This window comes from Falco biarmicus, chromosome 2 (genome assembly GCF_023638135.1).
Source record: "Falco biarmicus isolate bFalBia1 chromosome 2, bFalBia1.pri, whole genome shotgun sequence".
NCBI classification, from domain to species: Eukaryota; Metazoa; Chordata; class Aves; order Falconiformes; family Falconidae; genus Falco; species Falco biarmicus.
The window spans coordinates 65,655,305-65,667,782 of record NC_079289.1 but is presented as its reverse complement, the minus strand read 5'-3'; the positions used below and the strand labels follow the sequence as shown (position 1 = coordinate 65,667,782).

The 12,478-nt window shown below is 39.9% G+C and overlaps 1 protein-coding gene across 9 annotated transcripts in view; it reads left to right on the top strand.

Moving 5' to 3' along the window:
• The window catches only part of RASA3 (RAS p21 protein activator 3), a 179,712-nt gene that overhangs the window by 88,589 nt on the left and 78,645 nt on the right, over nt 1–12,478 (top strand). For all 9 annotated transcript variants that reach the window (XR_008820035.1, XM_056327481.1, XM_056327482.1 and 6 more), the window contains one exon: nt 8,554–8,657. Coding sequence is in view for 7 of the 9 variants with exons in the window: in XM_056327481.1 (XP_056183456.1) it covers nt 8,554–8,657 (104 nt within the window). In the remaining 2 variants the exon portion in view is untranslated. Of the gene's footprint in view, nt 1–8,553; nt 8,658–12,478 lie in introns of those variants that run through there.

Here is a 12,478-nt window from a genome sequence, read left to right as displayed (position 1 = left end):
ATATTGGTAACTCCCCCATCTTTCAATAAACTCAAAAAATGATTTTTGTGTATAAAATCCTATGAGAAATAAGATAGTTTGTGTGAATGTCTGAATTGAAAGGTGTTTTCACGTGCAGCCCTAGCACTACTGACTCTGAAACAATGTCTTCGCATTCAGGTTTGTCCTGGGGAAGCCTATCTTTTCCAGCATATCTGCGTAAAATTACTTTTTTATCTGCCTGAAGAAGCTTATAATTAAAGTCAGGCTGAAACATTGTCTTGTGGACCTGGAAATTCAAGGAGTGCTTGCTTTTTTTTTTTTTTTTGTATTTTTACTCAGTTGAGCTTCATTAAGCTTTTACTAAGCCCTGCAGAAATGTATATTTTTCCAGGCAGGTCTCCTGATGTAAAACTTAAGTAGAACTGGCAAATGGGGGAGAGGAAGTAGTTCTCTCTCCTTCTTAGAGGGACTTCGATGAACGTCCAGTTCTGGCTTCCTTGGGGTATCTATGGTAGAGCCTTCAGACTGAGTCATGATCTCCCGTATTTTATACTGGGACAGTGTAAGAAGTTGCCTCCCTGAGCTGTGTCCTAATCTTCTGCAACAGAATTTTATTTTATTAGGCTGCAGCAGAGGCATGAGAAGACAGCTGAGAGCAGTAACTTTTGAAATCAACAGAAGGTGTCTCATTCAGAACTGAACCACCACATCCTATTGGCCAGTCCCATGCCCTCACCAGTGTTCTGAAGAGAATCTCTGTGAGCCTGAAGCCCTTTGTCTAAGTTTGCATCTTAAAACTGAGAGCAGGCAGCATGGTGAACCTTGACTCCTCTGTTCAGCAGTCTGTGGGACTCGTGAATTACAGTCAGGAACTTTTAATTCCTGCCAGTCAGCCTCTCTTGGCTTCTGTTATACTGGATGGTTGCTCTGCTGCCTTGTGCTAGAAGATTTTGAGAGCTGCTGTTGAGTATAAATTGGTAGCACCTTGACTGAAACAAGTCAAGGGTTACAGCAGGGGCAAGCCACAGAGCAAATCAAAAGTACTGTTTATGTGAGGTATTTCAGAGCCATTTGACTTCTCTGGGGATCTTTGGACCAGCACAGTGAACGTGTGGGTTGATCAGAGCAAGCTATCCAGGTTCCCAGGAAGAGAATCTTGAACTCTTCAAGCAGCACTGTTTTCATAAACTCCTTGGCACAAGCTTCTAATAAATTCTAAGAAGGTCACATGCAAGTCATAAGATATGAGGGAGGGGTCAGTTAGAGCCAGGATTTTATACGCCTCTCTGTTTTGTATTTGTTGTTCAACATTTATATTACCATCATCCACAAAGGCACTGAATAGAATTGGATCTGCTCCATATAACCTAGTACAGATGTATATGAAGGGACTCAAGTATTTTTATGTCCTAAGGAACATGTGAGAATTACTGTTTTTTTTTAAGTGCACAGATCTGCAACTCTTCTTTAGTTCTGAGCTGCAAGTAGACAGCTTGACGAGGATTTTGCCTAAAAATTTCCTTTGCTGAACCAACTACTTGGCTTCCCCCATGAGTAGTTTCAAACTTCAGGCTCCACCATCCAGGACTTGTTCCTAGCTACAGATCTTCTGTGAGGATAAACTTTCTTGGCTTGTTGGTGTTAAGACTGGCTTTGCCTTTGCTGTTTGCATCAAATATTTCCATTCACTTAAAGGGCAGTGTCAGCTGCAACAGGAAGTCAAGGCAGCTTCTCAAATCATAGGTGAAGAATGGAAGGAATGTGACATCTCTAAATTTGTTTCAAGGATATGAATAAAGGCAAAAACTGTCGTACGGTAAGAATCAAATGGCTGACAGTGTGTGCTTTAGAGAGATGAGCCAAGCGTCTTGAGTCTGTGATTATTTAGTTCTCCACTATTCCACTGAGGAATTTTTCACGTGCTAAACATAGTGATCAAAGCCTGAATGAAACAGCAAATGAAGCCAGAAGCACTTTCCCCAGCCCCCAGTCTTTTTTTTTTTGTTTGTTTTTGGTTTTTTTTTTTTTGGTCTTCAGTGAAGGTAAGTGAGAACTACAAGGCTGCAGTGTGCTTGTGAGCGTATAGTGAAATGTACTGTAAATTCATAGTTGAGGTTGTGTTCTCTTTAACAAGAGGTTGCTGTGTCTTTATTTTACTAGTAGGTATTAGATCAGGAAACAGATTAAATCAATAGCTTTCAGAACTTTAGGTAATTCTACTGCCATATTTAATGTTGTTATTTTTTAATTCTAGGCTTGCTTAAACCCTTTATTTCCCTGTGTTTGGAGTTCATGGCTGCATAGCTAAACTTCTCTTATGTTCCGATAACATCTTGGATGCAGGCCACTTCTCAAATTTTAAACACAAAGTTGTTTCTCTTAGTTGCAGCATTGCCAAAATTAGCTGTTGTATCTTGAGTTAGTTCATTAGCTACTTCCATATCCTTATGTTGCCAGCTCACCTCCTTGAAATAACAGCTTTCCCCAGTCCAGAGGCCTTAAGTAAAGAGGCCTTGAGCTGGATGCTGTAGCATGTTCTGCAGCTTCTCTCCTGCATGCTCCCAGTTCACTCCTTAGCGTGTTGCCTGCACCAGGGTCTGCCATCATCAGCACTCAACTACATTTAATTGTGGGTTGATTTCCTATATCGATAGGCTGCAATTCTGGAACACTCCAAGCCTTTAAGGAAATGGGATAAGATGGGTATGAGTGCAACTTCAGCCTGGTCAGGAATATTACTGAAGGCAAGGACTGTATGGTTGTGTAGGGAAGTAATACAGCTGGGAAGGGTGCCAGGAAGGGAAGCAAGACTTAATGAAAGGAGGAGAATGAAGTGAGCCTTGAGACCCAAGGCAGGGTTTATGAATGGGAGCGTTTATCCACATGAAAAGCCACCCATGTGAGTAACAATTGTTGGTGTTGCAGGCTGCTTGGAGTGATTAAAAAAAAAAAAAAAAAGTAAATGCAGCTGTAATGTGACTTCTGTTGTTTGTGTGTGTCATCTTACAGAATATTTTGGGAGGTGACTAGGGGCCAAGCGGCTGCTGCTTCAAGTTATCATAATCCCTGTAAGCCTCATTGAGCCAAACCAGCAACTGTCAAGTGAAGATGATAACTATAGCTTGTGTATCTGTCTCTCTCTTCTGAGCATAGAGTTGAGAAAATGCACACTGCTGTATTTTTTCTCTGTGTAGTAGGGGCGGTTGTGGCTATTAACACAACACTGTCCTGGGTGTCTGCACGGTGGCATGAGATAAAAATTGCTTAGGCTCAGTGGATGTCTGGAGGACTGCAGCCTGCACTTATAACAGTGGGCATAAGTGGTATGTTTGGATTTAGATGTTGCCTGCTGTGCCATGTACTTCCTGCTGCATGTTGTATGCCAAATCTGTGTTCCAATATAATACTAGGTATTTTTAATAAATTGTCTAAGGAAGTTACCATGGCATCTGCCAACTTTGGCTCTTAGTTGCCTGTCTTCTTGTAGCTCTGTCTAGTAGGAGACTGAAGTGTATTCAAATTTTATTTGGCTTATAAACTTTCTCTTCTCTACCCCACTCCCTTTACATACGCTGCAAAGGATAGTATAAAACATGTTAGCCAAGGAGTAGAAAAAGCTTAGTAGTAGAGACAAACAAGTGTACTCCTTTGTACTGGCTGATTTTGCTTCCTACTCACATGGCAATGTGAACTCTGGTCTTCAGTTCATGCAGCAGGATGAATCCAGTATTTCTAAACATTTTAAAATAGAGGATGTGGAGTTGTCTGTGGCATGTTAATAATCCTTACTTTTAATCAGAAAAGCAGTTAAAAAAAAATCCATACACAAAGAATTCTGGTTTGAGGGGTTTCATTATTATTCATCACGCATTTCACTTCATCCACTGAAGTACTGGTGCCAAAACAAAAACAAAACTGCTTTAGCGAATCCTAAGTATTGAGAAACAAGCATGAGGTTTTGCAACACAGCCTGAAACTAAAGTGTTTCTACACAGAGATATGTTTTACAAAATCTCTTCCTCTCTGTTAATACTATCTACTGAAATCATTGCAAATATCTGATAGTATGGAGTTAGAGTTGCAAGTATGCCTCTGATGTTTAGTAAAACATGTAAAAGTGAGCAAATTTTGAACCTTTTTCTAGGGGAGGAAGTTCCCATTCATCATGTTTGAAATAAGGATTCTCTTCCTTACTTGCTTTCGTTCCACTTGATCTGCACAGTAATTTGCTTCTCTTCTCATTCCCTGTCTCCTCCTGAAAATATCCATTGCAAAAACACACATAGAAAGAGATTAAAAAATAGATACCTTGAAATGGGAAGGGCTGTATGCGAGATAGCTGTATGTGAGTGAAACGCTACCTAGAGGGAACTTCTTGGTTTTGGTTTTGTGCTATTCTTGCTTCTGTAAGCATTCAGAACAAGCGAATTTTTGTCGAGGTGGAAGTATGCCTGCAGATTCAAATCCATTGCACTGTTCTTTATGTTTTTACTTGACTTTGTTGTTGTTTCTTCTGTGACAAGTTGTAGAAGCATCCTAGAGAAGGCGTCCTGAGAGGGATTGATCGATGTATGTATTGGTGGTAGGGAGTGTATAAAAAGCTGTGCAGCAAGAGCTCTATGCTTCCTGAGAAGGGGCTGCTGAGGTAGAGCTTCCCTCCCTTCAGAGCATAGCAAGGTGATGGGTATATACTGGAAAAGAGATGAGAAAGGGGTGTGAAGAGAGGGTATGTGGAGTAGAAGGCTACAGAGTCAGGCCCTTGTGTGCCTGAAAGCTTGCAGCAAGGATTTCAAAATTGATACAGGTCTTTCTCTGTAATTTCTAATCCTGTCAGGAAAATGAGAGACAGTGACTTCGGAACAAGCCCCATTTCATAACTAAAGAACAGTTGATGTCTGTACTGCTACTCTTCTCATCACTGTGATAGCAAAACTAAAAATAAATTAGTAAAACTGTTCTAAGCTTAGTAGTCTGTTGAAGAAGATGGATTTGAAAATGGTTTTCTATTCAACTCGGAAGGTGCTAAACTGCATTTTACAGCAGAGGTTCACTGTTTCTGTCATTGCAAGATCATGCTCTCAGCAGTTATGTCCCATCAGTTGTTTGAAGTCCAGAAGAAACTGAAATAATGACTACACTGGTCTTGTCCATGTGCTTCTGTTGTGACCATATAGATGTGCAGCCTACATTGCAGGGTTGGGGAGGGGACCCATATTATTTCTTCTCCTCTTTGCACGATTAAAATTCCTTCTGAGCATAGGGTTGGTTAATCTACAAGGAAAGCTTAACTCAAAACCTGGAAGTTGAACCTGAACTCATTTGGCTCTGAAAGATTTTGATTTCTGAAAGTATTTTTTTTTGGAGGATTTTGTCAAGACTCCTGAGGGCTGTGTAGGCAGATGCTGCTGCTTTTTATTAATTGCTATATCAAAATAAAAGCACTCACTGAAGCCCCATCAGACTAATTCTGCCTTTTGGGAGAGAGGGGACACTGAGGGAGGGACTTAGCTATTCTTTTGGAAAAATAATTCTGGAGCCCTGGGGCTCGTGCTCAAGATACGTTAGCTTGGGAAATAAATCATGTTGTTTGACTGCTGCGACCTCTTGCTCTTCAGGTCCGGGTGGGAGACAAAGCAAGTACTGTTCTGAAGAGATACATGGAAGAAAAGCACACATTTAAGTGGAAGCTGGAAGCATTTGTGTGGTTACTTTCGCATCCTTCAGAGAGAGGATACTGTTTTTGCAGAGCTACACAAGATTTGGGCAGGGGGTATCAGAATTATCTTGATATCTATCCTTACATTTAAAATGTTGGCTAATTATGTAGTGCAGAGAGAGTGCACTTGTGTTAGAAATCAGCTTGCTTGTATCAATTAAGAACTCGGTGCACCTCAGGGGTGTTACCTGAGTGATGAGAGGTTGTGAATCTACAAGGGGTATAAGAGCAGAACAAAGCTTCCCTTCTCTTGACAGCGGCTGCAAATAATGTGTCCTGTGAGGAGTACCAGCCAGCAGGTGTTGTTGAGGCTAATAAGCCTTGTGCCTAAAAGCAGTGACCAGATGCAATCCCTGCATGGCTAAGTCAGCCCACATGGTATTTCTTCTGCTAATCAGTCTCTTTTTGATACCATGTGTGGGACTAGATGCTTCCTGATGTCCACTCTACTTTTCTGACTTTTGTGTTTGTTTTGCTATGGTGTGGTCTTAGTTATCTTCTGACCCTGACCACCGCCAGAGACAAACATTAATAGGGGACTTGCCAGAGGCCCCAGTTGTTGTCTCTTCCCTGCTCTTTCCCCCAGAAACAGCTGAGCTGAATTAAAGTGTGCTCAGTGTAAGTCTCACTTGTATTTACATTGCCTTGAGACTTCCACTGTACTGAAGCTCCCCTTGTATTCTTGATAGAGGATTGGATACATAATCCACAGTTTGGTAAGTATCATTTCATTCTAAGGTCATTAGTGAGCAATTTCATCTGTTGTGTTCTTCCAGCAGAAAGGACAATTTTATGGCTGAACAGAGTATTAGGGCTCAGAACCATGCAAGTGTTTTGCATGTATAATGCACTAGGTATTTGGGCAATGTTTATGCATTTGTGTAGCTCCCTTGGGCTAAGCCTGTGCGCGAAAACTTGCACCAAGTGATGTGCACAGAATGAGGCCCTTGGGGCTGCCAGCAGAAGCATGGCTGCTAGGACAATCAGCTAATTCCCAGTTTGGTAGAGGCTGCTTGTACCAAGGAACTCACGTATTTTGTGGCTGAAGCAGTGGCTGCTGAATTCTTGATTCTAAATAAACCGTCTTGGAGCAGAATAGGTAAAGAGGACATAACCGAGAGTGCTGAATCAGAGAGGGCAACTGGGACAGTCAAAGCAGCTTCCAATTCCAGCTGTTAGATTTCCTCCCCTGCCCTCACAGTAGGGATGACTGAGTGGGGCTCACCTTGGTTGCCATAACTGATGGCTGGATGCATTTATTTCAAGGAATGGGAAACTGTTTCAGTGGTGGAAGTTTAAGCCGTGGGTCATGCCTTGGGCTACGCCTTGGGCTTTGTTTATCCAGTGTGTGTTCTTCCGTGTGGCTTATGGAGTAGTGACTTAAATAATGTTCTTACTGAATATTGAATGATGTCTCTGGGCTTCGTGAAATCAATGTGGCATATTCCCTTCAAACACAGAGTGCATAGATAATTTGCAGTGCTTGTGTGTTTTAAGTGAGACTTGTCAGCTAGTTCTTGAAGGAATGTGGTAATTCTGGGGGAACGTATTTTTACTGTAGGCAGAAATACTAGCAAAAGTGTATGGTGATGTAAAATATCCTGAAAAAAGCCAACAGAATGACCTCTGCTGAAAAAATGCTGAAAAATTTAAGGTTAATGCAAGGAACTATTAATAACCTTTGGGTATCTAATTTTCTGACATAAAAATCCCTTAATAATGATTAAAGCTCCAGCATGTCTCCATTTTTTGGGTTTAGCCAAGACAATAAGGAGGTCTGTGTTTAAAAAGAGAAGAAAAAAACCTGCTGGCTTTTGGCCTGTTGAAATTAGATTTATTTTTAAGTCTACATCTGCAGTGCTTGCTGTATTTGTCCATATGACTCAAATTGCATCTACTCATTTAGATCTACTGAAGCATGGCTTACACAGATTTTTGATTCCAAGTCAAATGGTAGACCTGTTAGTGAATAAATGATGTTGATATATGCTTATGGTTCTTAGGAATAAATCCTTAACCATATAATTGGATAGAGAGAAGCTGAAAGGGTTGCTATTAAGTGTCTGAGATTATTCCCCCCATTTAAATTGGTAGGATCCAAAGACAGTCTCTTAAGTCTCTAAAGAACTTTTCATGCTGAGATAGTATTTATTTTTTTTTAAACCTGGTCTTACTGTAAAATAACTTATTCTATACAATTCCAATATGCAAAAATAGATAGGCAGTGCTGTCAGGTAACAAGCATCGTGCCAGCTCCAAGGCTTAGTTACCATCAGTTGACTGAATCTGACTTTAGGTAAAAAACTTTGCAGGGGATGAGGAAAGAGGCAGTGCCTGTAGGCGTTTTAATTTAAAAAAAAAAAAAAATCTTTTTTTTTTTTTTTTTTTTTTAAAAAGCCATTAACCATGCTGTATTTTGCTTATCCTGTTTGTGTGTATGGTTTTGTATTCTCTTTTGTAATGGTCTATTGTAAGCATAGTGTGGCAGTAGGGGCCTTTCTCTGCCTTTCAGGACATTGTATGTTAACAAATAATGTAGTCTCTGCCCTCTTTGTTTAGGGATTCTTGTCTTCCAGATAACAAGAAATATCTGTTTTTTGCACATTAAGAAATGTTGTTCTGTGGGCATTGAAAGGTAGTTGGGGAGAGTCAAAGTGGAACAGTGCTTAAAGGTGCACATTCATGGGTGGGAAAGACCATCATGGTCTACAGCGATGTTCTGGGTGTGAAGTATAAATGCACTGGCTCTTCCAGGATACCAACACTAATTTTTTAATTTCTTTCTTTCTTTTTTTTTTTTTTTTTGGTGTGTATTTTTGTTTATGTATGTTGTGTTTTTTTTTTTGTTTACCCAGCCCCTTCTATGGAGAAGACTTTTACTGTGAAATTCCTCGGACCTTTCGCCATCTGTCATTTTATATTTTTGACAGAGATGTTTTTCGAAGGGATTCCATTATAGGTATGTGTTCATAAATTATTTTCTTTACAGCTTACTGCTCTTGGATTTTAACTGTTAGATCGTATGTAGTCTTACAAGTTGGGCTCATGATAGGACTGACAATGACAGTGGTAATCAAGTACTGCTCAGTGTTGTCTTTTTTGTTAAGGGACAAAAATGCCTTCAGTATTACATATATCAAAAAAAGTCTGGGAAATAAATGCTGTCTGTTATGATAGTAAATGCAGATTGCAGTTTAACTGAAATAGGCAATAAAGCATTGTCTAAATGTTGGCAATATCATTTGTTGCTGCATATTTTTTTTTCTCTAAATGCAAGGCCTTTTCCAGGGCTCATTACACTTACACATATGCAGTATTATTAAATAATGACTGCCTTAATGACATGCAGAGTAAGAGCTACTGGTCACAGGTATCCATGGTACAATAGTGACAGAATTTTATAGAGTATTAGAGCAAGCTGTTGCTTACAGAACAGCTCTGTAAAACTTCCAGTGCCTGTTATATGTGGGCAGGACCTCTGCTTCTGCAGATAGTTTGCTATGCATTTCAGCTGCAGCAAATTGCATGACACTCCATTTATCTCTTCAGGGATAAAAATCTTGTAAAAGCGTAGTTCCCTTGAAGGGGGAACAGTTTCCACTTTAAGTCGTTTTAACTGTTCGGATTTTTTCAGTTTTTAATCTCTTACTTTTGGAAGAAGTCACGTATGACTACCATTCTTCTAAATTCACTATAATGTGACTGTAGTTATCAATGAGGTCTTGCAGAGCTTGTAGTGAGGAAGTTGCCTGATGTTGAGCAACAGTTTGTGTAGTGCTGTAATAAAATGCATTATTTTAAAGTGGTGGGGTGGTGGTGCAGATCTCTTTGTATGTATCTTTACAGTAGTTTATCGTGCAGTGACTAGCTTGCTTTGAAGTGACTTCTTTCATTACTGTGTTACATTTTACATGTGAGCTAGGAAACTGGATTGCCGTTCTCTTTATGTCCCTAACTGAGCTTGCGTTTGTACAGCATCTAGCAATCTAGCATCCTGGGGGGGAGGAAGGGATCAGTTTCTGATTTTTGAGTGAGCTTTTGGAAACTTTTTGGTCTCTCTGATCTCTAGTTTCCCCTTGTAACATGAAAGTAATACCTCCTTTCTTTCAACTGATGAGTTTTTCATTGTTGAAATTGCCTCATCTGATCTCCTGTGTGGCACCAGTTTTGTGCAGCTGCAGTGACCCATGAACAGGCCATGGACTGGGATTTGTCTTGCTCAGGGCTTTACTCCCCCTTTTGAAACACGGGTGTCTGAACACTTAACACAAGCCAGACTCATGAAACTGCGTATAAAGAAGTGCAAATTCCATGTTTCCCAAGTTCCTGTTTTAATAATTAAGGTGTGACATTGGAGGGGAATTCTTCAGGAGCTGCTAGAGTAATCTTGTCTTAAAGGTACTGGGAGAAGTTTGTGAAAAGAAGGATTTGCAGAAGATATGAAGAGACTTTTATTTGGATGCTTGAGTGTTTGATCAGGTTTCTATTTTTCCCTACCTCCTCAGGAAAAAGCAACATTGGCTTTTGCATGTATTGCAGAATCCACAGGTAGGCAGGCTCGTGTTACTATACTGATGTAGCACTAAAAGGCAGAACCTCCAGTGTTACCTGTCTATGTTGAGATTTTACAGTGCATATTAGCTGTTGTAGTCTTGAGTTTTTCCCTTTTCCTCCTCTGTTCCCTTCCATCCTTATCAGAGGCATATTTTGAAGAGCGTTTCAAAGGTGTGGAAGTGTGATAAATAGCAATGGAGAGAAGAAAAAAATATCCAGAATTAACTGTCACTTTGATGCAAGCAGAACTTACAGAGCTAGTAATAGGACAGCGTTCTGAGAAGAGAACAGTGCTCTGAAGTAACTGCATGTGGTTGTTTCCATTAGTTCCTATTGAACAGGAGTCAGCAGCAGCACTGGAGTTTCTTTGAGAAAGGGAGCTCTTTCATTGGAACAAATTCAGTAGTATTTACAAGGAATAGTTGTTCTATGTGTATCTTCAGCTTGGTCTTGAGAGACCTGTTCTTTAAGAGGCTTGAGCAAAGGAGGTTTGGAAGAGGTCCCTACTGAAGAAGTTTGGTCAGAGTAGTGCTAGAATAAGCTCTTTTCCACTGAACCACCGAATTGTGCAAATAGGGGCCCTTTGTTTGCGTTACAGAGATTGCTTGTTATATGATGTCATCATAAGACACTCCTGCTGAAGAAAATGTGGTTACCCATGCTCATCCAGCAATGAACTTTCTCAGGGAAGGATGTTGGGGGTTGTGTCTTCCATCCAGGGAGACAAATTTTAAGTTCAGATGTTACTGAGCTTGTGAATTTGCCTGTGTTTCCTGTGTGATCTGGTATGTTTAAGACATCTGTTTTCATTGTTTGTTTGGCTGGTTTTGAGGGGGTTTCGAGACAGAGAGAGAACAGAGTGCATCTGTGTCAAAATGGTGAGAATGTGGCAAGTAGCTATTTCTTGAAGATTGTTGGCTAGCAGAATTACTTTTGAATCACTGTTTAGTATTGCTAGAACTTTCTCTTTGTGCTGTAATCCTGATTTCCAGGGTAACTGGAGATCAGGGTAGGCATGCCTTTATTTATTCAAATACGAAATACAAGTTTCTGATGGTAAATTCTTTTAACATCTGAAATGCAACTTAGTATATGACAGATGAGAACGTCAAGCCACTAAAAGCGGAAGCAGTGGGGGTGAGAAAATGAAAAACAAGAACCCCCTGAAACCTCTGACAGAAACTTCCGAGGAGAACCAAACAAATTCAGAAACTGGAACACATGTAGATACGTTTTGGAACATGCTGTAGTATTTTGGCATACAGGATGGGAGGATTGTGCAGATAAAGATATCTTTGAGTCTGCATGTTTGTTTATTACATTTGCATTTTCCTAATCACAATTTGCTAAGTCATCTAGGATTTTGTTAGCTAAACAGAAAAAAACTCTTGAATAATTGTGTCTTGGAAGAGTCTTGGATGCTGGTTGAAATGCAAACATAATGAAGAAAATGCAGAGCTCAGTGGATCTGAAATGTGTTTTGCCTTTTTTAGATAAAAGGTAGCAAATACACAGTTGCTGTGAAAATAAACTCTTCTTAAGTTGTTTAATTGGTATTGTGTGTCTTGACTGTTACTGACTAGATTTTATATACTGATTTATATAGTATATTGAGATGCTTTGAGTAGAAAATGTACTACTGAAAGTAATGGTAAATTCTATTTAAAATTAGATTTGTTGGTTTGTTTCCAAATGATCAAACAGGAGTTGAAGGCCAATTTGATGGAACATGTGTCTGTATAACACATGGGATAGCTGTTTCTATCTAGTTGTTACTGTGAGGAAAAACATTGAGGATATGGAGTTAACTTGAAAAACTGTCATTTGGTACCCCTCCAGTAGTAATGGGAAAAAAGATACTTCAGGCTGGATGCAGTAGAAGAAATGTTAGGATAGTAGTGCTGCTAAATAAGGCAAATGTCAATATATGTTCTTTAATGTTTATGTTTTGATATTTAGTTTTCAGATTTTTAGGGATGTTGAATGAGGCAAACTGCGCCAGTTCAGTGGGGCAGAAGGCTTTTCTCACCCTTAAATAATTGAGCTAGATTTAGTGAAGAAAACTATCTCCACAATATGCCCTGAGCTGGCATTCTCCTAGGTGTGTGATGAACAGTTCAGGCTGCCGGGTTGTGACCTTGAACATACAGATCAGTTAAAAAACAGAGGAAATGTGCCACACCAAGTAATTTAACACTGCACTGAGAGAATAGTTAACATTATATG